Source organism: Phragmites australis, chromosome 11 (genome assembly GCF_958298935.1).
Source record: "Phragmites australis chromosome 11, lpPhrAust1.1, whole genome shotgun sequence".
In the NCBI taxonomy this organism is placed as follows: domain Eukaryota; kingdom Viridiplantae; phylum Streptophyta; class Magnoliopsida; order Poales; family Poaceae; genus Phragmites; species Phragmites australis.
In genome coordinates this window covers 25,328,317-25,355,494 of record NC_084931.1, presented here as the reverse complement: position 1 = coordinate 25,355,494, position 27,178 = coordinate 25,328,317, and the positions used below count along the sequence as shown (strand labels likewise).

The 27,178-nt window shown below is 41.7% G+C and overlaps 2 protein-coding genes, 1 long non-coding RNA gene and 1 pseudogene across 6 annotated transcripts; 3 read left to right on the top strand and 1 right to left on the bottom strand.

The window, feature by feature from the left end:
- Nucleotides 1-401: 401 nt before the first annotated feature.
- On the top strand, nt 402-11,329 carry LOC133884090 (serine/threonine-protein kinase SAPK4-like; annotated as a pseudogene).
- A 1,737-nt stretch (nt 11,330-13,066) lies between these two features.
- LOC133885429 (subtilisin-like protease SBT3.6) lies at nt 13,067-14,997 on the top strand. The gene is made up of 3 exons (XM_062325144.1): nt 13,067-13,389; nt 13,588-13,685; nt 14,725-14,997. The coding sequence occupies exons 1-3, from the start codon at nt 13,178-13,180 to the stop codon at nt 14,826-14,828; spliced, it is 414 nt and encodes a 137-aa protein (XP_062181128.1). The 5' UTR covers nt 13,067-13,177; the 3' UTR covers nt 14,829-14,997.
- Nucleotides 14,998-17,711: 2,714 nt separating this feature from the next.
- On the top strand, nt 17,712-23,535 carry LOC133884534 (embryogenesis-associated protein EMB8-like). The gene is made up of 14 exons (XM_062323987.1): nt 17,712-18,034; nt 18,126-18,215; nt 18,649-18,716; nt 18,798-18,895; nt 19,027-19,116; nt 19,276-19,398; nt 19,500-19,577; nt 19,785-19,870; nt 20,154-20,202; nt 20,389-20,445; nt 22,177-22,307; nt 22,391-22,474; nt 22,776-22,842; nt 22,908-23,535. Exons 1-14 carry the CDS (start codon nt 17,775-17,777, stop codon nt 23,400-23,402), a joined length of 1,776 nt encoding a protein of 591 aa, XP_062179971.1. The 5' UTR covers nt 17,712-17,774; the 3' UTR covers nt 23,403-23,535.
- A 406-nt stretch (nt 23,536-23,941) lies between these two features.
- On the bottom strand, nt 23,942-26,898 carry LOC133884536 (uncharacterized). 4 transcript variants are annotated; one of them, XR_009903124.1, is made up of 5 exons: nt 25,173-26,898; nt 24,900-25,011; nt 24,326-24,456; nt 24,102-24,228; nt 23,942-23,981 (listed from the first exon to the last, which is right to left on the bottom strand). It is a non-coding gene; the product is annotated as an uncharacterized LOC133884536 (long non-coding RNA). The 4 variants fall into 4 exon arrangements; XR_009903123.1 differs by having other exon boundaries at nt 24,102-24,456; XR_009903125.1 differs by lacking the exon at nt 24,326-24,456.
- Nucleotides 26,899-27,178: the final 280 nt, after the last annotated feature.

The following is a 27,178-nucleotide window of genomic DNA, read 5'->3' as shown; positions in this document are numbered from 1 at the left end:
AGATATGCTTGATGATGAGAATCTTGCACTGATCGTGAAGAAACTCACCTGCTTCTACAACAACTGCCGAGACTGGAGGAGGGGCAATTCTCATGCTTAATTTGAGTGTGGTGACACCACCCACTTCAAGGCGGACTGCCCCAAACTCAAGAAGAAGGTAGACCGCGACAACGACTACGACAAGCACAAGAGGAAAAATAAGAAGCCTTTCTTCAAGAAGAACCATGACAAGATGGCCAAGAAGGTGGTCAAGACGGCTTCAAGGGCATTCGAGGCAGCTCTCAGTAACATCGACACCTCTTCAAGCTCGGAGGAGAGCTCGAAGGAGGATGAACCGCAAGTGAAGAGCAAGAAGAAAGCCAAGGACCTCGCCGGCCCTTGCTTCATGGTGGACGACAACAATGACAATGAGCAAGAAGAAAGCCAAGGACCTCGCCGGCCCTTGCTTCATGGTGGACGACAACAACGACAATGACTCCAAGATATTACCTTTCTACGACCAGCTTTCCATCCAAGTCGATATCTTGAATGATGCTCTCGTTAGTCAGGATAGGTTACTTAAGAAAGTTGTGTGTGAGTTGAAGGATCTTAGGCCTAAGTATGAGTCTATTTCTTCTAATCTTGCATTGCTTAGATCTAGGAGTGATGATGAGGAGTGTGAGAGTTGTTTGGTGGTTATGATAGAACTTACCAAGCTTCAGGCTTTGCATGCTCAAGTTGCTAATCAACTTGAGACCACAAAGAAGAAGTCTCTTGAGGAGGAGTCTAGGTCCACTCTTAGGTGCTTGCAAAAATTGTCCTTTGCTTGCAAAGGATGTTGAACTGAAAGCCAAGCACATTAAGGAGTTAAAATCTAGATTGGAGAGTGATGAGAGTTTGAAGGATGTGTAGCCAAATTATTCCACCTACACCATCTTTTAGGACAAACTCAGTTGGGTTAGAGGGCAAGTTGAGAAGCTTTTGATCAAGAATGAGTATCTCCTTTCTCTAGTGGAGAAATGCTCAGAGGGCAAAGGCAAAATGAACTTGATCTTGACCAAGATCAAGATGTATGCTGACAAGGCGGGTTTGGCTCTTGGGTTGGGTTTTGAGAGGATGGATTACAATGGGGAGAGTAAGACTGTGTTCACCACACATACTACCTTAGAAGCAGAGAAGTCCAAAATCAATACTACACAACAAACCATCAAGAAACCCATTCCACAACCCACAAAGAAGAAGTCTGCATCACAACCCAAGAGAGCTCCACAGCCTAAGATGAGAGAGTCCCGAGTGACCGGCAGTTGAGCAGCCAAGAAAGCCTTCAAACTATCACCAAGAAAAAGAAATCTGTCTCCCGAGCTTTAAGAAGTTTCCGAGAGACGCTACCACTACACCTACTGCTAGAGAGAGGGTCACTTGGTTAGTGTCGGAGCATGAACTCCACAAGCGGGGATCCGGAGGGACCCCCTTTGAGATTTGGCCAAGGGATGATTCTGAATCTACCTCGTACGTGAAATAAATGGGAGTAAATGAAATGCAAGTGGAATGAATGATCAGATGCAGGAGGAAGTAAATGCTCTGGGGATTTTAGACAGGATCAAGTCGCACGGAGCGTAATATCCTACTCCTGTGTGTATGCTATAAATGCTCAGGGAATGCCTCTCTGAGGATCTCTTGTGTTACAAGAATGTTTGTCTAAAACTAGAGCTTCGTGAGCTTGTCTTGGTCTTAAAAAAATGTTGTTGTCCTCTTTGTGTCTCGATCTTCTCAGTTCGGTCTATCAATCCAGCCTTTCTCGATCTCCGGGGAGCCCGCCCCTCTTTTATACTCGTCAGGGCGAGTAGCGTACCCAGAAAGGATGTCGCAACTTCCAAGGCGCGATAAATGGAAAGTAACCATCATGGGCTGCAGTTTGATGTGATGGGGGGTTGAAAACGCGCCCCTGTCCGGCCCTGTCGTCATCATCCCGCTTTTCAGCGGGTGCTACGGGGAGGGTCCACCGGGCAGCCACCAAACACCCCGCGTGCCCGCCCGGTTAGAGCGAGCCTGACACAGCAAAGCGGCAGGCGATATGCCTCGAGCTTTGCGACGATATCCCGAGGCGCGCCGAATGATACGCGATGGAACTTGCTGTATTAAATGTCCCCACACCTGCCTGCCAGGCTATGGCAGGGACTGACATCAGGCGTGGGGGGAGTGGTTGGAAGTGACAAACCACACGCCCTTTTAAATGCAGCATCGGGCCTCTCATCAAATGACACCTCACCGCTGAGCCCTTGTGGGAACCACCGGTGAAAGACTTCTCAGGTCCTCGGGGGACTGTGAGTGCTCGGGGACTACTGTTCACAGCCCCGAGCACTCTCTCCCGGATGTGCTCTTCCTTTGTCCTCGAGGAACTGCGAGTGCTCGGGGGCTACTGTTCATAGCCCCGAGCACTCTCTCCTGGAACCGTGTCTGCTCGGGTCCTCGGGGAACTCAGGTGCTCGGGGAACACTGTTCATGGCCCCGAGCACCCTCTCCCGGAACTTGGTCTTCTCGGCTCCTCGGGGAACTCGGGTGCTCGGAGACCACTATTCATGGCCCCGAGCACACTCTCCCGGAACTTTGGTCTTCTCGGACCTCTGGCCTCAGCATGGGCTTCAGAGCGCATTTCCTCCCTTCGAACCTCGATGGCCTTCGGCTTCAATGTCTACGATGTCTCTAACTCTCGACATTGGACTCCGGACCACACTATGTCCTCCAGGTTACGCCATCTCCATCTGGTTTCATCACCATCGCTTACGGTCATCACCAAGAGACTCTTCAACGATTAGAAGTTATATTAGAATATCCTAAATATGAGGCTAGGCTAGGCTGAAGCTAGTTCCTTCTACATCTGCTCGCCCCTCCACACCTCGTGTTCAGTAGATGAGGGAGTACTGTTGGGGGAAATATCCCAGCCCACAGATAATACTAAGGGAACACCGTCAAGAGCTTCTCCGGAGCTCTTAGGCTTCGGACTCCCTGCAGAAGTTAAGGCTTCTGGAGGCCATGAACACCTTAAGCCACCGCCTCTCGAGACAGGGGAAGAAGCTGGCCTCTGGAAGGAATATCAGCAGAAGAAGAACAACAAAGGCAATTGGCCTGACACGAAGTGACTGATAGTTAATACCGATGCAAGTGGTGGCCACCCTGACATCTTAGCGCAAGTGGGAGCTGGACTGACACCCTGGACAGTGTGGTGCCGCAATAGGCGACCGACTAAGTACCACGTCCTTCGGGCCAATTGCACCATTGTATTATCATAGTAGATAATATCTTTTGATTAGAGGTAAATGCATCCTACCTAGACCCCTGTGGTATAGTGATAGTTTATATCGCTATCTCTGTAAGGACATACTTGCACATTTACACTCTAAACAACACTATAAATACAGACATATGGCCATCAAAATAGGGACAATCTTTTTTACTATCAACATATTTTTGGTTCTCCATCATATCTACTTCTTCTCCAAGTTTGAGTCTCATCTCTAGAAGAGACTCTCACCGCACTTTATTAATGGAAGACATCTTCTCTCCCGCCAACCAAAATCCTTTTCAAATTATAATCCCAATCAATGTGTAAGACAATATCATCACTAGAAGCCTTGTTGTCAATATCCATATATGGCCTTTCAGAGCCTAGATCAATTACAGTGACAAACGGGTTAACACCCGAGTTAGATTCTAGCTCTGCATTGATGTGGGATTCATTTCTGTCTTCACCTATGTCCTTCGTGGATGAACCTTACCATTTGGCTTACTGATACATTTAACAACACATTCTATAGATTCCCTCAATTATGATCAAGGTCTAGTCAGCGACTAAGAGCATTTGTGATTCTGAGTATTTATATGCAGTTCAGGAGCAACAAAAGTCCAAAAGAACGAGCATTGTGATTCTTCATCAGGAAGGACACTCTGCCTTTACTTCACTAAGTGGGTGAACAATTATCTTAGAATGTTGAACCTTTCAGTAATCTTGCTGCAACTTTATGTTGCTGAGAGGGAGGTATTATCTTTTATCACAAAGCCAGGAAACTTTGGTTGAAAACCTCAGTTGAGATGATGCTTCATGCTTATTCAGCAACAGAGGGAGCACAAGCGCCAACTCCGGATCGAGCAATAGCTTGACTAAGATTTTAAGCCTTTGGATTGTTGATTGGCAATTATAGCCAAGGTAAGGTATTGTTTGCCATTCAGGACAGGAACGGAGAATCCCCATTTATGTTGTCTAAAGGTCCATTTATTTTTCATGCAAATTGATTCAAATTTATTTTAAGTAAATAAAGTTTGAAGCATGAAGGAGAGCGTAAAGAGTCTAGAGTGGTAGCTTGCTATGTAGCGAGTGGACATTGTTTTTGTATTTAACCCAAAGCACATTATCATGGATTTTTTTGCACAATCTCTATATAATGAAAGCGTTTTTATCTGCAACTTTCTCAAGTCATCTTCCTACTTTTGTCGCAACGGTAGTTGTACTTTATAATTAATTTTCACTAATTCTATACTAATAATAAATTTAATGATCTCTTCACTAAGATGATGGCGGCTAAGATTGATATGTTTCACCATTTTATTTTCATATTCCAAATATTGAAACATCATATGAGAACTACTATTACAATAATAACAACAAGATTTAAATTGCTCACACATATTATTTGCCACCATATATAACCATTTATATAGATCTAGAAAATCTTTACCTCGTGGTGTTGATGCGAGATAGTGTTCCGGGCAATATATGCGCCACACTTGTTCCACTCTTTCTTGCTAGGACCTAGAAGGTTTCATACTGTTTCTTCTTTCTTGGTACCTGTGGCTGTCATCTCAACAAAAAAGTTTCATATTTTTTTTTGAGAATGCAAAAATAGACAATAAAACAAACAAAAAAAGACACCGAAGCTCCCTGGTAATGATGCCAGAAAAGAGTCTTAATGTCCCCCAATTGTGAGATCGGTGTAGCGCTTTTCCCTAAGAGTATTCTTATGTTCGTATCAAATTCACATGGAGCTTTCTATGTGGTGAATGTGCTTTAGGTTATAGCACAGGGATGCAATGCAAAATAATATTTGTGATGATTGTTATAAAGTAAAATTGCAAAAAAAATTAAAGGCAATAAAGTAAATTAAACTATAAACATAGTGCAACTAAATTAAAGAGTCGATGCAAACAATAATATGACAATAGAGCAAAAGACGGATCTCCGGTTTAGGGTCAAAAGAATAAGCGACTCTTATACGCAGCAGCGGAGAGCTAATAAATCTAAAACATCCATACGGCAAGCGTGGAAAGAACCATTTACTACCTAGACTTGGCCGCAAAGAATATCTCTCCCTATTTAGCCCCATGGACCAACTTTCACCATTCTCCATCGCTCCTCTCCACCTCTCCTCAATGCTGCCATGTTTCCTCTCTCTAACCCTAGGTGATTATAGCCTACCGTCCACTTCCCCCATGGTGCGATTTTTCCTCCCATCCCTCGTTCCTGTAGTTTGTGCCTATCGCTATCTGCCATTGAAAGGTATGGAAATTGCAAACTAGAAAGTCCATTTTCTCTATTTGGGAGATATATATTCGGGTTGCAAGATTGAGTTTTGGTTATTGTCTTTTCAAATTAATTAGTGAGTTAAAAGTTGATTGTTTAGGGAAAAATCCAAATATGTATTGAAAGCTTCGGTTCGCATCGAGGGCTTCAGTCTATTTGAGTTGAAAGTTGGTGGATTCATATTGAAAGTTTCGGTATTTTAGAGTTGAAAATTGGTTGGTTCCTTTTGAAGACTCGGTTTATTGAGTTGAAAGTTGAAGAAGTCACGTATAATTGGTTTATCTGCGTTGAATTCAGAATTTTTTTTGTTGAAAGCTTCATTTATCTTAATTGAAAAGGAGGGGGGATAGGTAGCCAAAGGAAATTGTGGTTGTCATGAGCTTACTAGTTCATAGGCAATAGTGAGTTAAGGAAAAAAAATGCAAGCGTCATGAAAAAGAGAGTAAATAGATTACACAATTTTCGCATACTTGTAACATATACAAACCACAACTATTTATTGGTGCCTAGGTACATGCAAGAAAAAGAAAAAGCTAGCATTTGCAGAACATAGAGCCAAAAGGCTGCAACAAAACAAAAGGACAACATTTTCTTTTTGAAAAGAAGACAAATAACAACTTAGCATAAGACGTTTTACATACATATCTTGACATAGCAGAACCAGATAAAGTACACGGTACTACATTGAACACTTTATTCAGTATAAAGCGTAATAAATCGAGTTGAAAGACTAAAAATCATCGGCTAGAGGTTTTAGAATTCCTATTTTGAATTCGAATTTCAGAGTTAGAAGATTCAAAATTCTACCGAAAGATTTTGACTTCCGATATGAAAATCTTCAAATCGAAAGGGACATTATTTCCAAACTTGAGCTGGTAGTTGGTTTGGTTGTGCTGATCGGGTGGGCCTTTTTTGCGCAGATTGACGAGAATGTGTACCGGGAGATTATCAACCACTGCTCGCTGCGGCACCCAAACATCATCCAGTTCATAGAGGTGCGTGTGTGCCGATAAGGAGCAGAATTGATCAATTGTTATTACCCCCTTTTGTCCTGTTAGGTACTTAGGTTTAGTAAGTTGTTTTGGGGGGAATGACGTGTTTATGAGTTCAGTGCGGTGTTCGTGTTTTTGTGTGGTTGGAAGGAGGCGTGGATAAAGGGGAAAAAGTATATTAAAGGGGACTTCTCTAGTTTGATTTGTTGGCTTTATTGGCATTTGTTGTTTACTCTTGCTGCTCTAGATTGCATTCAAGTTGATCACCATGTTTGCCTTTTAGGATTTGTAAGGGCAGTTCTGAGGTGCTTGTTGGTTGGGTTTTGAGTGTGTGTTAAGTTTATTTCTCTTTCTTTTAGTTTCCCTTTATGGAAGATAGTGGTTAAATAAAACGAGCACCGACTCAACATCTGATTCCATAAAAAACTTCCGCAGGTGATCCTGACGCTCACACATTCTTGCAATTGTGATGGACTATGCGGCTCAGCGGCTGGTGGTGAACTCTTTGATCGAATAGTTGATCGTGGGCAGTTTAGTGAGGATGAGGTTACGCTAATTATCCTTTATTGTTCTTTATGCACTATATTATCCTTGATTTGCTCTTCTTTTTACCCCACCGAAGAACATAATTTTAGTTTTGTTTTTCTGCTCGTTGCAGGCCAGATATTTCTTCCAGCAGTTGATATGTGGCGTGAGCTACTGCCACCACATGGTATGGAGAAACAATAAATTCATACCTAGCAATTACAGATCACATATAGATATGCTATATGTTGTAGAAAGTGCAAGTGTGGTTTTTCAAATAGTTACGAGTGGGACCTGAAAATGTGCTTAATAATGTCGCAATCTTGGCTGCTTTTCAGCAAATATGCCATAGAGATTTAAAGCTGGAGAATGTTCTCTTGGATGGCAGCCCAGCTCTGCGGCTCAAGATATGTGATTTTGGGTACTCCAAGGTTGGTTGTCTAATTTCTCAGTGAGTCGGTAGGTTTAAGTTATTTGACATGTCTATGAATTTGTTTAAGAAAACCGTTTGCCATTTTATAACAGTCATCAGTACTACATTCAAGGCCAAAACCGGCAGTGGGGACGCCGGCATATATTGCACCAGAGGTGCTTTTTCCGCGTGGGAGTATGATAGTAAGGTGAGTGGAAAGAGTCTCTTGTTTATTTATGACATGTATTTTGATGTTTGGTTAAGCATATTATTCAAGAGTACGTCATTAAATTCTTCATCTTATCATTGTGTACATCCATATTTAATTACCTTCTCGTGTTTGCATTCACATCAGTACATAATGTTGTCTAGCTGCCCTATCTAGAAAAGAGAGTTGCCATGTATTGCCAGGCAAAGCTGCAAGCTGCAACTGCTGTTTCATCGAGTTTAATTATTATTTAGGTGTATATATTCCACAAATAATGGTTGTTGAGCTGTAGAAGTACCACTTACCAAACTCTTCAAGGTTATTGTAATTGAAGTTATCCATCAAAAGTGCATAGCATATCTTGTTTCTTTTCGAGATTGTGATATACCGTGCACGTACGTGCTTGGTTCTTGAATTTTTGTGGGCAGTTGAAATCTGATGATCCACAGTATCGTGTATTGGTTCTGGAGAATTCGCCCCAATATTGATGTCCCGTGGGTAAGAGACTTGAGATATGAAAGATGCCTGTATCGCACTTTCCGATTTAGATGGTTAATTTTGTCAGTTTATATGCTCTTTGTGAACGACAGTTTATTCATCAACAGTTAATTATTTTGTTGATGAGCATATTTGCAAATATATTTGATTGATTTGATCACCTTTTAGTAGCTATTGGTGAGCAATTGTAGGCTCCAGCATGAAAACACATTTTCTAGGTTTATATTCAATTCCATGGTGAGCTAGAGTAACATATATTAGACAATCAGGAAACCTGGAATTCTTTTGATCAATGCTTGTGACTCTTATAAGAGAATGGATTGATTAACCCGCACATGACACTCCCCTTCGTCCCTTGGGTTTGTGTAGGTAAGATGTACCCTAACAGATGTTGGCATTGATAAAGTTGTGTGGACTCTGGCCCATGGCACATGCACACCATCTATCCACCAAGTGGCCCTTATCCTACAGATTCTGCATTCTTCAATAAGTTGGTCCAATTTATGGTGGGATGGTTAATGAACTCTTGGCCTTTAATATGTTTTTCTGCGTAGCAACTTTTTAAGTAGATTAATTAGATGTTTTAGGTCAATGGACTACATATGGTCAGTATTCAGGATATGATTTTTCTGCCATTTGCTTCATGATGGCTTGTAAGCTGTCTCTTGCTTGATTCAAGACATACCGTACCTCCTACAGAATTTACTGGTATCATGGAAGTGCAAAGTTTGAGTTAACAATATTGTGCAGTTCAAGTAATATGGCATGATGCATACCCATTCAGTCCAGACGGATATACAGAAATTCAGGAGTGATATAAAGAGATGGTGTATGTTCAGTGCTTTCAGCAGAAGCAAGGTTTCAAGTTTCAATTATCAACAGTGCTGTCACATTACTATAGCTTTGACACAGCATGCATTGTGGGAATCAACAGTTAAATTTTATGGATTGGATAATGGTATCAGAATCACTAACCAAAATGGAGAATTATGCTGGAGCCTAGAGTTTGTCATTGTTATCTTTTATTTAGTAAATTTTGCCATATAGCTGTTTCCATGGTTAAACTATGTGATTGGTAAGAAGATCCATACAGATAAACAAAACACTTTGTTTCCATTTACGATTATCAAAGTCTAGGCTTGACGATGTTGCATTTGTAACTAACTAATTTACCTTGTCAAACCAATTGGTTTATCGAGAGACATCATGAATATTTGAACAAGCTAAACTCAGAGGTGCAGGATTAATCTTGTTGGACAGAATAATGATGCGTGTAAATGGACGTTCCAAAACAATGCTGAACTTTCCAGGTCAAACGTCAAATACAACGTATATTGAGTAATTTACCCAGTAAGGATTATATAGGCACATTACCATTGTTATATACGATTATAAATTACTAGGCAGGGAAAGGACAATTTAGGAACCTCTTTAAAACAGTGACGTTTTGGAAACAGTTAGAATTACTATAGGTTCAAAGATAACCTTTTATTTTGATGGCATTCATCACTTGGTTTAATAGCAGAGGATCTGATTTTCTTAGAAAAATAGAGGGGATGGATTTTTTTTAACCACTGTTTTCCTAGAGGAACATATTGTAGAAATTTTTTATTTCCAACGAAATGGTGATATCTCTATTTGATCTATCTCTAGCACATTTTTAGATCTCCTAGTTGGTCAATACTTGTTGCTGTAGTTTTCTTGAAATGTTTTTTGATCTAAATAACTAGATTGTCAAATGATTAAGATTTATGCTGTCCTTGTTGCTGTAATATACTTCTTCTTTTTTCGAAACTTTAGTGTGGTTTACTTCTATGATTTTATTCATAGCAAAAGTACATTTTTGGAAAGCATGATCCATGAATAAAAGAATTGAGTAAAACTGAATGATGACACTAATGGTGGGAAAATTTGTCTGATTGAACTAACTCCAGTTTATCTGGAGACTAATTAATCTTATCAGAAATCCATCTACTATTGGACTATTGGCCATAGCCATCGCCATAGTCAATTCAAGCATGCCGTCCACACAAGTAACTATTGTTTGCTCATTTACAGTTATGCTTTTGATGATTCTTAATCCTAGTTGAGTTCATATTGTTGATTTTAAATATTGAAATGCTTATACGGATTTGTTAGGAGTACAGAATAAACTCTTTGCTCCCTTCAAAGCAGCATTAGTATAGTACCAGGTGCAACTGAGTAGTGACAGCTGACAAGTGTGTTTTGATAGTGTATTTTGCAGATGTATGGTCTTGTGGAGTGACTCTTTATCCTACCCGTTTGAAGACCAGGATGATCCTAAAAATATTAGGAAGACCATTCAGGTGACAGCTTTGTCGTATGTCATGGATGCTCTTCCCATGCATTGAGATAAAAATTCTTTTATTACCTAAATTTATACTCATTAGTGCCGGTTCCTCATCTTCATTTGCAGCGAATAGCAGCAATTCAGTATAAAATCCCAGACCATATTCACATATCTGCTGATTGCAGACAATATGTTGATTTCACGTATCTTTGTCAGCAATCCATTGAGGGTAATGATCTGAACTATCTAGTCGTAGTATCAGCAGTTCTATTAGTCGATAAGTGACTTGTTTTTTGTGTGGCAAATTTGAATTTCATATAGAGAATCACCATGAGGGAAATAAAAAGCCATCCGTGGTTCTTGAAGAACTTGCCGAGAGAGCTCACAGAAGCGGCGCAGTCAATCTACTGCAGGAGGGACAACAGCGTCCCAGCTTTCTCTGACCAAACTACCGAGGAAATCATGAAGATTGTCAAAGAGGCAAGAAGCGTGCCAAAATCATCGAAATCAGGCTACGGCTACGGTGACGAGTGCTCAGATGATGAGGGAAAGGAAGAGGAGAACGAACCCAGAGAGGAGGAGGAAGATGAGTGTGATAGGAGGGTCAGGAGGTTCGTGAAAGTGGAGAGCTGGATATGTCCTCACTGCGTATCTAAATGCTGCTTGTGAGGCGGCCGGATGTAGATAATTTGGCTTTATTATCTTCTGGGTTTGGTAGGATCTATGTTATTCTAGCTTCAGATATAGTAGTCTATTTAAGCCTTCTCCACCCTGTAACATAATTTTTGTTGAACTATATGTGTGTTCTAAGTTGGTTCTCAGGGAGCAACGTTTTGTACAGGCACCTCTGGTTGTGTTTTTGGATTGAAATATTTTCCGTTTGTTTGCGCGGTTCAGCAATCTATGTTGAACTGATTTTTTTTCTCAAAAATTTCGACATCGAAATTTGACATTGGGTGTACATTTGTGCCAATGAGTGGTTAAATTGACCTTGTGTTTAAAATCTCCATCAGTGAGTTGTCACCCTTGGTTTCTTTGACACAGCTTCTATATTTTACTATAGTGGATGTGGAATTTCTTATTCCTATATAACTGTTTCTTATTCGGAATGTTGTTCAGACAATATGGTTTATACTCGAACGGAATAGTAGAACGGCTAAATTGCTCACTGAACGGGTTGATGCTGCAGAAGTCAATATGTTGTCTCAACTGGACACACACTTCAGCCGTAAAATGAACAGAACTTAGAGAGACCCTGCAGGCCATATAACAGGTATGTGTTTGTGCAAAATTGACATGTTTGTTTCGTTGACCATTTTCTTCGATTCTCAGCTTACTGACTCAGAGCTACAAATAAACCTCAAAGACTACTCGGTATCATTGAAACTTTTAGCTGTACTGAATTTGAGCCCTATAATCTTTTCTTCAGAAAGGGATTATGATGAACATTTTCATGCAGTCTGAGCCATTGATACAGAGTGCAGATCCCATTTGGCCATTTCTATCACAGCCCATGAACAGATGCTAGTGTGGCGAGTCACCAGTTTACTCCCATTTATCTGACACAGTGACATATCAACACAAATGTTTGCATCGTCACCAATCATGGTTAGCCATTTCTGCACCAACATGCACACTCCACCAGATGGGTTCACGGTTGAATCACCATACCATCTATTTCGAGGACAGTCTCCTAGAGTCAGTTTGATTTGCACATGCCTTAGCCTTGAGCCTTGATGCAGTAGAATCTCTGAATGTTTATAGTTACAGTGATACATCACACTCTTTTCTGATCAAAGCAATCACTGAATATTTTTCGAGGACGTTGCAATCCCTTGATATGTCTAGTTAGTTCGACTCCAGCAGCTACCGCAAATGCCGATCTCCATCACTGTGTTGTCCTTTTGCTGATCGAGAAACCGGCAAACCTCTCCAGCATCTGTCGTATCCACTGCTACAGTAATATGGTCCCTCTATATTTGTCGATTCTCTCGTCTTTATTACTAGTCACAGAAGATAACCCTACAACCGAAGGGAGAGAAGAATAATGACATATAGAAAATAGAGTAACGGTTGAAGATGAAAAATAAAGAATACTATAATAATAATATTATAAAAATAAATTTTTAAATATCTGTTGAAGATAGTTTTAATAGGAGTTAGATTACAATTAGAGAAAACCATGCTTACAATTAGAGGAAACTGAACTAGGCATTGCTTCAGTAGCACCAAAACTGCATTCGCAAACGCACAAAATATGTTTAGTTGGAGAATGTATGGTCATCATCGATTCGGCAACTTCAGATGACCTTAAATAACGCTACAGGATGCTTACACGCTTCGTATTAAGCTGATAATCATCAGCAGGCCGAAGCTGGCTGCTTCGTCACCAAGAGAAACGAGAAAAATGCAGAAACAACCCTACACTTCTTTATTATTCAACGCTCGCCCTCGCACCACTCTAGCTTGTAAGCAGCGACGTGGAGGGAAAATAATATCTCTATAATAAGCCCAAACTGTGGGCGTAATCTGCAAAACTCGCGGGGGGTAAAATGCTTCGTCGAGAAGGCAAGCGGGTGGACGCGGAGATGCCGAGACGCTCACACGAGGCACGACCCGATCACGATCTCCACCACCGACGGCTATAAAGACGAGAGCCACCTCGGAATCGACGGCGATGAAGACCAAGAATTATCCCCTTCAACTTCGTAACCCTCTCCTGATTCTCCTCTTCCTCGGAGCAGCAGCAGCAGCCATGGCGGCCGAGCCGGAGCAGGCACCCCCCGCGGAGGCGCAGGAGGCGGCCGTGCACATCGTCTACGTGGATCGCCCCGAGGACGCCGACCCCGAGGAGTTCCACATCCGCACCCTCGCCGCCGTCCTCGGCAGGTAACCGTCGGACCGGATCTGTGCTGCGCCCGGTAGAGATTTGGTCTCTGGGGACCCGATCGGCGTGCGTTGTTGCTAGGAATTTGGTGTCTGGGGACGCGATCGGCTCTAGCTTGCCTTGCTTGTGGGGGATTTTTTTTTTCTCTGGAGCGTGATGGCTATTTACTTATGTTTGGATTCTTGGTTTTGGTTTGGCAGCGCGGAGAAGGCCAGGGACGCGGTGCTCTACCACTACAAGCACGCCGCCAGCGGGTTCTCCGCAAAGCTCACCCCCGAGCAGGTTGCGGAGCTCAAGAGTGAGTTCCCCCTTCGATATATTCTCTTGCGATTGAGTTGTACTACTTCGTCGTCCTCGTCCCCCTGTATTGGGGAAAAAAATAGCGGATGCCTATTGGTTTGCGATTGCACCCAATTAGTGGATGCCTATGAGTGGCTCAAATCCTTGCTCAATTTGCATTGTGAAATCGACTCCAAGCTGTAGATTGTCGGACGCTTGGACCTGATGCGCAATGTTGTAGGATAGCAAACTAATCAATGTGCTACCCTCTTGACATTTTAGCGTACACATTAGCAGTTGAGGAATTGGTGAACAATCGCACATTTCTCTCACAGGAGGAAGTGCTTTGGTGCACAAATCACAAGCTACAAAGATCCGATTGGAGTATTGTAGCTTGCTGCTGCTATAAGCACCTAGGTCCTCCAACAATATGCTTGGAGCATCGTCACATATAATCTACATCTCCAAAGTGGTCCAAGGAAGATGGCACCAGATACGTAACAGAAAGTATTTTGCTCGTGTTAATGATAAAATTACTTACCAGATTCGGTTTCATTGTGTCCTTTGGACATTTGTGCGGTTATCAACTTAGCATCCTACTCATCTGACCACATACTGATACTGAATGGTAGATTTGTGGTTGCTCTTAACTGTTGCTGGAGGACTCCTAGAGAAATACGTTAGGGAATGGAACCTTTTCCTTGTGAACCGGAACTCTTACATCTGTTCATTCATCGGAATTATGTAAGCTAGGTTCCATTTTTCATGATGGGTCTTACATCTTCCTTTTCATCGGACAAGTTGAACATGATGTGATCGAGGAAACTGTGTGATCAAATATCAGTACATTTTATTGGCACACCTACTGCCAACCTTATCTGACCACAAACTACAACATGTCAAGATCACACATTAACATCACTATTCCGGGACATATTTGCACATCTTTTATCTCAACAAAATTGCGGGCGACAGAAACGTACCTTGGTGCTCCTCGATTCATTATTGTACGTTGGCTTCTTTTTAACATTGGCTATTGGCATTCGTTTGGATTGCAGAGCAACCAGGTGTTCTTCAGGTTGTGCCAAGCCAGACTTACCAGCTCCATGGACCTGGGTCTGGCACTCACCAGGGTACAACGCTCTCCTCGGGCCTTATGTGAAGTCATAACTGAGAAGACCGTGTTATAGTATGGCAGTGGCCTGACGAATGTGTAATACAAGAATAAGGGATGTATCATCTAGATACAGTTTCAGGCTTGTTCTGGAATGTGTAATGCACTAATGCGTACAAGTTTGTTTCAATACAACAGTTGGCTAGTCTGTTATTAATCTTCTCGAAACCTTTTGAGATTTTTCGGGTTGGTGTTTTGCTGTTTTGTGCCTTCACGACGTTAGAAATATAGTTTTTATTCATTACGTATAGTTAGGATACTAGATCTTTTATGATGTTATTAATCTTCTCGAGAACTACTTTTGCATTTGAGAGCGGCTTCTTTTGAGTTGTTATTGATGTAACTCCTGTAGCTTTAGCGACAATTTATATATGTTGTTTTGTTATTCGTCATTGTTTTATTGCGATTTTCGCTCAATGATATTTAGTTGTTGTTATCATCATAACTCTATTCATGTGTTTCATATAGCATTTTTTCAACTTGATTTAATAAGATTAAAGGTTTTATTCTACGATGGCTTTAAAGAGACAGTATTTTGATGTATTAGTTTAAGTTTATTAATTAATTAATATCATCTCTTTTAAATGCAACAATATTATATACGTCTTGTATTTGAGAAGGTGTTAGGAATATAGAGTTCTTATCTACTTACATATAGATTAGGTCAAAGGTGTTCAACTAGATCGTCTAGCATGACACGGCTCGAGCCTGACTAGCCACGGCCCGTTTAGGTTTATTAGCTAAGCAGGATGTGCCGTATCGGTCTGCATGTTGAACCTCAGGCTCAGGAACGGCCTATTTATGGTCGGGTCGTGCCGTGTTGGCCTACGGTATGGTAAGCCCGATAAATTTTTTTTTCGTTAGCCTCTTACCACATCAAAAATAAAAAAAAAATATAGGTGTCATCCGGAATCTAACCCGTGACATTATGCTCGGAAGTAAAGTGCACTACCACTTTACCATAATTTATATAGAATGTTACCTCTAAACAAAATATATATATTCTTAAAAAATAAAAAACTTAAATGGACCATACCCTGCCAGCCCAACGCACTGTGCCTCCAGCCGAGGCACAGCCTACCTAGCCGTGTCGTACTGGTCCGACCCATTCCCCATCGGGCCGAGCCGTGCCAGGCCAAAAATGGCATACATCGTGTCGATCTATTTGGCTTAGCCAGTCGGACATTTTTAGCTTAGATCACTGGAGTCCTTATTTGTACTCCTTAAGTACTCTATATATTACTTATAAAGATTATAATTGAATATAAGTTGTTATTTCTAATACATGAACGTTAAGAAGTGATGTCCTTGTATCTCCTATTTATTCTGTTGAGGTGTCCTGGGGCAGATCAAGAGAGGCTCAGGTAAGGTTTACAAAACCATTTGGGGCGCAAAAAAGAGAGTCGGCGGTAACTGAAAAATTCGTGGTTATCACGATAACAGCTCGAAATTCAACGAGAATTCGCTCAAAATTCACTTGTCATATTTGAAATTCGGCGAGAATTTGGACCGAACGGTAACCGGTCGGTTTGCACCGGTAACCGACCGAAGTTAGCACTTTATCATTTTCCAAATTTTTCGCATTGTCAGTAACTGTTCAGTTTTATCAGTAACTATTCGATTTTAGCAATTTATCGAGCGGTTTAAAAGGCTCAACCTTGTAAAATTAATAACTAATTCATCTGAGCTTCACAAAGTGAAACAAATTTTGTTGATTTTTTTTAACATGATCTACATGATAAAAGTATTTATACTCATAAAAAAGTTGAGAAAATGTATTTTTTAAACCAAGTAAAATGCATAGTTTACTCTTTGCTAATCCAAAAATCATGAAACCTATTTTGTTAGTCTTCTTATATGATCCTATGTCTTTTAAAAATACATGAACTCATGAAATAGTTATTGTTATATGCAGGATTTGTATAAATATGTTATAACTAGATTAATTCATAACTAACTCATCACACCTCCAAAATTAGTGAAACTACTTTTATTAGTTTACTTATACTATTCTTTATGTAGGAAAAATAATGGTAGACATAAAAAAGTTAATTACAGTATTGTTTCTTAACATATTCACTTTATGCTTGTGAAGTTTGTAAAAATTATGGAAAAATTAATAAAACTATTAATAAAGTGAAACTAATTTTAAAGATCCTCTTAAGATATGTTATATACAAGAAAAATATGTGTTTATATGTTAAGCTTTTTCTTAATATAAGTTAATAAATGAGCTGTGCGCTTTAACTTTTTTCTTTCTTTTTTTTCAAACTTCCTACCTATAGAATATGATCCAAACAATATTATTATTAATTTTTTCACAAAAAGTCTTAGAATTGTTTCTAATTTTTTATATTTTATATTTTTTAATTTAAATTCGATTACTGAACAGTTTATATTATCGGTGCGGCTCGATAAGATTGATAATCATGAATTTCGCTCGGTAACCGTCGATAAGTTGAGCCCTAGCTCAGCCCAGTTAGGGCATATGCTCCTCTTAAATTCTTGTTTTTCAATGGATTTTTTTAAATTGCAAAGGCCTGGTCCCTGTTACGCCGTCCGTGTCCCGAGTGGACACTGAGGAAGATAGCATGCTAAATCTTTAACAATGCTAACGGGCCCACACGTCAGTGTTTACAGCGTATTTCCCTTCTAGAGAGGAAAACTCGACGTCCGGGCCCGCGCGTCTGTGTCTATCTCCTGTTTTCCTACCAGTCACGAGGAAAACACGATTTCTCGCATGGGCACGTCTGTTATAACGTGGGCCCAACCGAACGGCCATTCCTAAACGAGAAACAGACGAAGCCCATCGCTCCCAAGTCCCAAGTCGCAACCGACGCAGATCACTCGGCCCCCTCCCCCTCCCCCCGTCTCCTCCCCGCTCCAACGACCTCCCCCATTTGGATCCTTACTAGCCCTCAGCATCCCACGCCGATGGAGGCTGGGGACACTTCCTCCGGCGGCGGCGAGTCGGCGGGTGAGCTGGTGCTCCGCGCTGCGGCGCTGGTGCCATGGACGCGCTACGCCCTGGCGGCCCTCGCCATCGCCTCCGCGCTCCTGTACCGCTTCCTGGAGCTCCACTTCCTCGGCGACCTCCTCCGCGGCCTCCGCGGCGGCCGCGTCGCCCTCACCTTCCACCCCGACTCCCGCGTGTACCACCGGGTCGCCTCCAAGTGCCGCTCCCTCCACGGCAGGTGGGATGAGACTTCCGCTCTGTGCGTTCGTCACTCCGTTGGAGAAATTTGCTTACGACGCTGCGAATATCGTGAAATTTTGGTTGCGTAGGTACCTGACGACGCCGTGGCTGGCGAGCCCTCATTTGCAGACATTGTTCCTGAGCATCTCCGGCAGACCTCCTTCGTTCACTTACAAGAGGTTGGAGTAAATACCTGTCTTAATATTTTGCATTTACGTGCTGGATTCCTCCAGGTGTGTTTGTAGTTTCCCTGCAGTAAAGTGAGTACAGTGGTTGTGGTTGTACAATTGGTGCACGATGTTGACGTGACTGTTATTTTTTGCCGAAAGATATGACTGTTATTTTGCTATCTGCTGTTTTGTGGATATTGCACTCATTCTCCAGAAAAATAATCTGCTACATGTTATGCCTATAGCATAAGTATGTCAGAATGTTTGGCAGTTCACTTGTTTCAATTTCCACATTTTGCAGTGCACTACCAAATGTCAGCTATTATGTGATAGATAACCATGCGTTTTTTAGTTTGGACCTCACATGATATAGCTCGTGCAATGCTATAGAAAGGTTGTGACTTGCTAATCTGTCACAACGATTGGACTATTTATATTGCAGGCAGCTGTACACTGTTCGTGATGGTGGAACCATTGCTTTGGATTGGTTACTAGCCTCTGATATTGAAGGTTTTGCAGATTTTAGATGGTTTAAGATTGATCAGCAAGCAATTGGATGATTAACCTTTTCCCTTTGGTGCCATGTTGCAGCTGGACATGTTGGTTCTTGTGATGGAACCATTTCTAAGGATGATTCAACACCCCTTCTTGTTGTGATACCTGGATTAACTAGTGATTCTAGTGCTGCTGTAAGTCCCTACGATTGCTCTAACAAACCGATTAGTTTAAACAAGAATTGAAAGTTGACTGTGTGATCCATGTGTCGTTTCCAGCTACCTTTATTAGTTATTCTAAACAAGATGCAGGGGTTTTGTTGCAGTATGTGAAGCACTTGGTCTTTTCTATGGCAAGCAAAGGATGGAATGTTGTTGTAAGCAATCACAGGGGTCTGGGTGGCATCTCTATAACGGTAAGTATTTTCTTAATCCTTTAACCTAGAATTCTTGTGAAGTTAGTTAAACCTTGAATATATGTTCTAACTCCAGGAAAACCGTCACCAACATCAGTGGCTGAGCAAAGGTTCAGCTTGCAATTGTTAAGCAAGTTTTAGTATTTTTTTTGTTGGCAGTCTGATTGCTTTTACAATGCGGGATGGACAGAAGATATGCGTGAAGTTGTTAATTTTCTTCATCAAAGGTACCCAGTGGCTCCACTATTCACCGTTGGGACAAGCATTGGTGCCAATATTCTGGTAGGCCCAGTTTTTCTGCACCTCCCCCCCCCCCCCCCTCCCTGCTCTTATTGAAACCCATATGCTTATTGTTTGCTTTTTTATATATATTGGCCATTTAGGTCAAGTATCTTGGAGAAGAAGGTGAAAGTACGCCTGTAGCTGGTGCTGTATCTATTTGTTCACCCTGGGATCTACTGGTTAGTGACTATAGTTAATTAATTTAGCAGAACTTTTTGCCTTTAGTTTTCAAATGCCATAAGTTTCAGTTTATGTTCGTGTACACAAGTTTCCTCGGTGTCCCAGTTAACGAACTACAAATGTTACTCTTCTAGTTCTTCAGCTTACCAACACAACACTTGGATTTTCACTAACAGATTTATTGGTATGTCACTGCAATTATGCAGGTGACCAACAGATTTATTTCACGCAAGCTTGTGCAGCGATGTTACGACAGAGCTCTTGCAATTGGTCTCAAAGGATATGCAAAACTGTATGTACTTGTTAGGCTCTTTCCCGCTAAACATTAAACAAGATCTTCGTTATGCATGATATGTCTTACTTCTATTAATACATTCCCATCTTTCTCCGCTAATCAACAATTGCTAATACTGAAGAAATCGTTGTCACATTGATTGATTTCTCATGATGCATTGTCTTTCTAAATATCCACCATTTAGAAGACATTTCTTTGTGTAACAATGTGACTGGATAAAATGGAATATAGTTTTGCCCCATACTCAGTTAGCAGTTTTTGCATTGTCTTATTTTTACAGACACCAACCAGTCTTAGCACGACTTGCAAACTGGGAAGCTATTACATTGGTAAGCTAATGCTGTTGATCTATTTTCTCATAGTCATGCGCTCCTTATCATAGTTATGTGGTATTCAGTTTGCATTAAAAACAACAAATTATAGTTCATTTAAGCAACATTTTGACTACTTTGAATATATTAGCTGGTCATACAAAAGGGTTGTGCTTATCCATTCTTTTTTTTTTCTTTCATCAGTCACGCTCTATCCGGGAATTTGACCGCCATGCCACATGCGTTGTTGCAAAATATGAGGTATTTTTTCTAATGCTAGAATCTGCACCGTCTGGTTATCCACAATCAGCAAAGTATTCATATTTGATTGTGTAAAATTATGAGCTACATCCTATTTGACTGCTTCTCTTGTTACTCTTCAGTGATGATTAGATGTTATATTTAATTGGAATTTAAGTGCAATGAGGCACATATTTGGTTGAAGCAGAAACGGATTGTGATGCCCTTCTCCGCCCTTGATTTTTGAGGGGATGGATCCATATTGCTCATAGGCATAAGCTAGTGCATCGAATTGAACTTTTTGGAGACAAGTAATCAAAATCCTTGTCAAATTTAGCTGCTTGTGAACTACCCTTTCCATTAGTTTACATATAAAAATGGCGTAAGTAAAATTTTTCATGATACTTTCATAATATTGCACTTTTTTATTCGAATATGTGGATGTGATAATAAAATATTTTCATCGAAGTGGCATCTCGTTGCCTTTGAAAATTCAAAACATTACTCCCTCTGTTCAAGAATATAAGGCATATTTTGTTTCGAAAAAGTCAAACTTCATAAGTTTTGACCGACAATTAGTCAAATTATATCCATATTTAGTATACAAAATTTATTTCAATAGATTTGTATTTCAAAGTACTTTTAATATGATGTTGATTTTATAGACCCCGAAATGCTCCCAGCATAGGAGCCTATGGTTCCATTCTTGTTATTGCGGGATAACATGTTATAAGAGAAATTAACGGTCAAAGTTTACTTTTGATGGCTTTTTCAAAACAAAATATGCCTTGCATTTTTTAATGGAGGGAGTAGAGTGAAGTGCCTCTAATTTTGCATCAGACATAATTTTCAAGCTCTATTCATAACTACCAGAACCAAACCCCACCCATTTGCACCAGATAATACCTATTATTCACAATAAAATGCAACTTGTAACCATGGAAAATGCAAAAATTGAATAAATCTGAAGTGGCAGTGATATCACAATACAAGTCACAGAGTAGTCATACCAAAAGATAAAAGAGAAAAAGATTGGCCAAGGGAACTCAAAATGTAGGCACTCATTTATACAGTAAACCGTAGTTAGCAATCAGACAGCACCATACAGAAAGCATACTATGGTGTCTACACTATCCCATGTTGGGCAGTTGGGCCTCTTGCTTGATCACATCCAAGGCAGGCTGCGATGAAATTGACCTTATGAGGTTAACTATGGTATTTGTGGCCCTTCTAGTGGCCTGGACTACATGCACTTGATTTCACCTATTGATGGAACATAGCAATCTTGAAACACATGATGCTGATAGTGACAATAATAGCAAGGGTTGCAGGGTTTACTGTTTGGTGATTGCAAGCAGATTCAAGGGTTGGAGCCTTGGGGTTTGCAGTTTTGCATAGAAAAATGTTGAAATAGATAGTTCTGAATTGATGGCACGGCAACACGGTGTCACTTCCATGGAGGAGACGGCAGTCCTAGCATACACAAGTTTGTATTTGTAGTGTATTTACAATATACAATTCATATTACTTAAACATGAAACAACTAAGTGATAGTTAGTTTGGGTTCCAACAGAAAATTCTTAAACCAGAAACCTTGTAGATGCAACTCAAGAATAATCTTGTGGGTCCTTTTTAATTCAATTTTGGTTCATGAGAATTTCTACTATATAAAAAATCCTACTGCAGCTGTAACACCTTAGGTGTTGTGCAATTTTAGAAAATGGCTTCCATGTAGTGACTAACTATTTTCAGACTGTGGACACATTCTACCGCAAGTGCAGCAGTGCAAGCTATATTGGTAATGTGTCAGTTCCCTTGCTTTGTATCAGTGCTTTAGATGACCCCCTTTGCACAAGGGAGGCCATTCCCTGGGATGAATGCAGGTAAACTATATATCTTACGAAAGCTCACTACTCTGAACATTTATTGTATTAAGTGTTGATCAGGCCCACATTCGATGATTTAGGGCAAACAAAAACATTGTTTTGGCAACTACACCGAATGGTGGACATCTTGCTTTCTTTGAAGGCCTAACTGCCGGAAGACTATGGTTAGTTCTTTGTATACGCTGCTGACAGACAGACGAAGAAGTTGTTTGGCTAAATGCTAATATTGTTTCCACACCTAAGAAACTTGTAAATAGGGAATTTTTAAGGGGCAGGGATCTGCAATTGCCTAAGTTAAGCTGTGTGGAAATTTCTTTGGGTAGGGACAGGGACAGAGGTTGCATCCATTGAGCCTCAATTCTTCAATTTGTCACTTGCATCTCCATTTTAACTTATGATGTGACTCTTCTGTCTATTTAATCAGCCAATAGTGATTGACATTCAGTCTATCTAAATGCTTGGTAGGTGGGTGAGGGCTGTTTCCGAGTTCCTCTGTGCCCTACATGATAGCCCCTACATGCATCAGCAAAAGGTGGTGATTGTTAGTTCACATATCAGCTTTTGGCAACATGATATAACATGGCATATTGAATGCAGGCACAAGAGCATGATTTGCACTCTTCGCTGGAATCATCGATCGACAAGAGCCCATATGTGAACTTCATGGAAGACGGAATGGTAGCTGCAGTAACAAATGATGGTCCTGATAACGATGACAACTTGCAGAACCAGATTGTTGGCGAAATCGAACGGAATGATGACATGGTTGCCGTACAACAGAATGAAAACAGCAGGGAAATACAGAATGAATGTGAGAGTGGGCTGGAGAACAAAAACCGCTCACAAGGGAACGCAATGCCTGTCCAAGGCCACGGAGGATCACAGGAACAGGGAGAACTATGTGCGAATAAAATCCGTGATGCCATTGCTCCTGTTAAGAAATCCATAAACCAACTCACTCGATCCCAGGGGAGGTCAGTCTGGTTGCTTGCTTACATTGCTGTTGTAACGTCTTGGCCATTGCTTGGCACCCTAGGTTATTTCTTGTTTAGGAAAAAGTTTAGGAATTCTCTGCCAGCTAAGAAGCTATAGAAATTGTGATCACTCTGCCTACACAAATTTGTTTCAGTTGTAATATGTAAAATAATCTTGGTCATGACCAGTGATGCACGTATTTATGCACCATTGCCTAACAAGAAAAGATCCAGCTGAAACGTAATGCCTAGTATTTGGTGTCCTTTTGAGGATGCTTCCTACCTCTTGTGTCACGGAATGGCTATCTACTAGATCATGGCAAGCGGAACTTATACCAATACTTGGTTTCGCAAGCTTATCATAGTCATTTTCAAACAAAATTACATCCCTTAGTTCATAGCGCATCTACAGACCAAATCTCATTCTGATGAAGTATGCCTAGGTGCTACTCATGTTCAGCAAAATAATAGCAATAGACACTCATTACATGCTAGCACATCTAGCATTTACAACACTTGATTCTTGAGCATCCTTCAGAGATGCAATCCTCAGTAAAGATCAACATCCATAACCATTCAGTTATACCATAATAAGGATTTTCTTTTCGCTCAATCCTGCTTGTCACGAGCAAGTTGAGCCTGGTGCCTAAGTTCTATATTTCACCATCAATCAACATAATGCAATGAGACTGCTAACCTGGATGATCAGAAAGAGATAAAATGTAAACAAGATAAGCTGAGTTGCAAATAGCCAAATAGACAGCAGATTATAATGAACAGAAACTTTTACATCAGGATAAACCAGGTTTTCACTAACCGCGCTGACAACAAGGGACCCAGACCAGATGATGGAGATGAAAGTAATTTTGACTGGCAAAGCTATTCCAGTGTTCTCCCAGGTATCTGTTCATCTTTTCAGCCAGATGCATAGGCAAACCATGAACCTAATTAGAAGGGAAGCAAATCAAAATGCCAGATACCAAATTTCCAATCTTACAGATCTTACAGTAACCTAGTGTTGCAAGATAATGTGGTATATACCATCATTCATTTCTTCTTTCAAATCCAAGAAATAATTTATGTCACAATAGTCTCAAAGCTCTATAGAAAGCAGCGAGAAAATGATGTGCAATCAAGGAGCACACACTAGCAACCATCCAATTGCAAAGTGACTGAAAAAAATAGATCATTTGTGTCATGCTCCCTCTGTTTTCGACAACTTGAATGAGTTAATGCCTTATAATGTGGAAGGCACTAATTTATTTGAATTAGTGGAAATGCACAAAACAGTGATATTGCTAAATTTCTACTAGCCTGTTACTGACTATTTGGTCAAAAACGGTACATGCCAAGACTATTTTTATTTTTCCCCCTTCGATTTCAGTTCACACAAAAGTATCCGAATGAAATGGCACCAAGGAGTAGATCTAAACAAAATGGACTGCACCAACACCTGGATTACAGATTGTCCTAACGAAATTTGAAACTAGGAATTTATTGGAAAATTGGAAAAATCCTACCGCCGATGGAACCGTAGACCCTTTCCCTCAACAATGATTCACTGATCCATATACATGGCATGCTGAGTATGAATAAAAGAATCAATAGAACTCACAAGCAAGAAACAATAAGATGAGCTGGGAGTTGGCACTCCTCCTGAACCCGATGGCGGTGAAAAGCATAATCACATGCAACGCCATCAAGCACATCAGCCATGGCTCCTAAAACTGTCACAATGTACAAAATAAACACAGAGCACGCCATTGTTAGTTCGAAGGGAGAGTGAAGAGAAGGCAAGGTTCAAGGTTTTGGTGATTGGGATGCAATCTCCTCTTAGAGGATCGGGGAAGAGTACTGTCCAATCGACATCGCGGATGAAGGCGCGTACGTTGTCAGCGGCGGGCCCCATCCCGTGACGGAGCTCAGAGGAGAGTGCCTGCACGAGGCCCAGCACCTGGTCCAGGTGCGCCGTCACGGTGGCCTGCATCTCCTCCATTGGGTGACGCGCGCGGCGGGGTGCAGACCGAGCCGGGAGTGTTCTGGAAAGGGAAGAGATTGAGTTATTTTGCCTGCGAAGCCTCCTGAAACTGTCATAAACGTACAAAACAAACATAGAGCATGCCATTGTTAGTTCGAAGGGAGAGTGAAGAGAAGGCAAGGTCCAAGGTTTTAGTGATCGGGATGCAATCCTCTTAGAGGATCGAGGAAGAGTACCGTCCAATCGACGTCGCGGACGAAGGTGTGTAGGTTGTCAGCGGCGGGCCCCATCCCACGACAGAGCTCAGAGGAGAGTGCCTGCACGAGGCCCAACACCTGGTCCAGGTGCGCCGTCATGGTGGCCTGCACCTCCTCCATCGGGTGACGCGTGCGACAGGGTGCAAACCGAGCTGGGGGTGTTCCAGAAAGGGAAGAGATTGAGTTATTTTGCCTGCGAAGCCTCCTGAAACTGTCACAAATGTACAAAACAAACACAGAGCATGCCATTGTTAGATCGAAGGGAGAGTGAAGAGAAGGCAAAGTTCAAGGTTTTGGTGATCGGGATGCAATCTCCTCTTAGAGGATCGGGGAAGAGTACCGTCCAATCGACGTCGCAGACGAAGGCGCGTAGGATGTCAGCGGCAGGCCCCATCCTGCGACGGAGCTCAGAGGAGAGTGCCTACACGAGGCCCGACACCTAGTCCAGGTGCGCCGTCACGGTGGCCTGCACCTCCTCCATCGGGTGACGTGTGCAGTGGGGTGCGGACCGAGCCGGGAGTGTTTCGGAAAGGGAAGAGATTGAGTTATTTTGCTTGCGAAGCCTTGTCGAAGTTGTATTTTGCAAATTGCAGGCATACCCTCATATCTTAGGGTGTCCACAATGTGAAAAAAAAGGGTACTAAGCAATAAATATTATCCCGCTACCCGGTAGTAGCTATTGTGGAAGTCGGTCATAATAAAAAAAAATATCTACTACTGTCAATAGCACTTGACAGTCGATGTTGTTAGATCCATCACTAGCACGAGTTTGATGGCCGCTGCCACTAGATCCACCGTTGCCATAGGCTCGATGGCAGGGACTCGACAGTGAACACGCCAACACGGAGCCCCTCACCTCCACATCGCATCACTAAGAGGAAGGTGAGTGACGGCACCCCAACTAGGTGAGGTCCACGTTCGGCGATGTAGATCCGTTGTTGTCATCCTTCGAGTGATGTGTCACTACTTGGACTATGAACGTTGTGATCACCGCGACCTTGTAGAGGGCTAGGGCAACCTCGGGGAGAGTCATCGCCGTTGCGAGGAGCCACGCAAGGTTAGAGAAGCGGTCGCCCCTAGGATCCTCCCCTTTCTCGCTGATGTCGCCACCACTTACACCACTAAGAGGTAGTCGAGGTGACACAAGCTGGATGAGAAATCACCTGACCGAGGGGAGAACGAGAGGATCGATGAGCATATCTCCAGAGGCGACCATGGCGAAGTCGACAAGGCTTGCTCAATTTGGTCGTTGAGGGGCTCGGTTGGGCGAAGGAGAAGAAGGAGAGGTCAACGAGCCCCACCCAGTGGAGGATAGTGTCGTCATCTTGTCGATGTGGGGCGAAGAACCGGAGAACGGTGATGCAGGGAGAGGAACGAGAGGGTGTGAGGTGGGGTTCGGTTGTTGGGTGGCTGATATTTTTTATTGAGTTGCGGGGTCCGACTTACTACATCATCTAGTCCTTAAGCATTGTGTGAATTTTAACAACAAAATTATACTTTATGCGGAACTCGTCTATCTTACTACCTACTTAAGTAATATATATTGCCCTTATCGTATTTCTACGTTTATTATTTTTCACCTTGGGTACAGCTAGGAGTGCAATAGCTTTAGATATTTTTGAGACACGTGTTCCTCGAGTTTGGAGTGGATTCAAATAT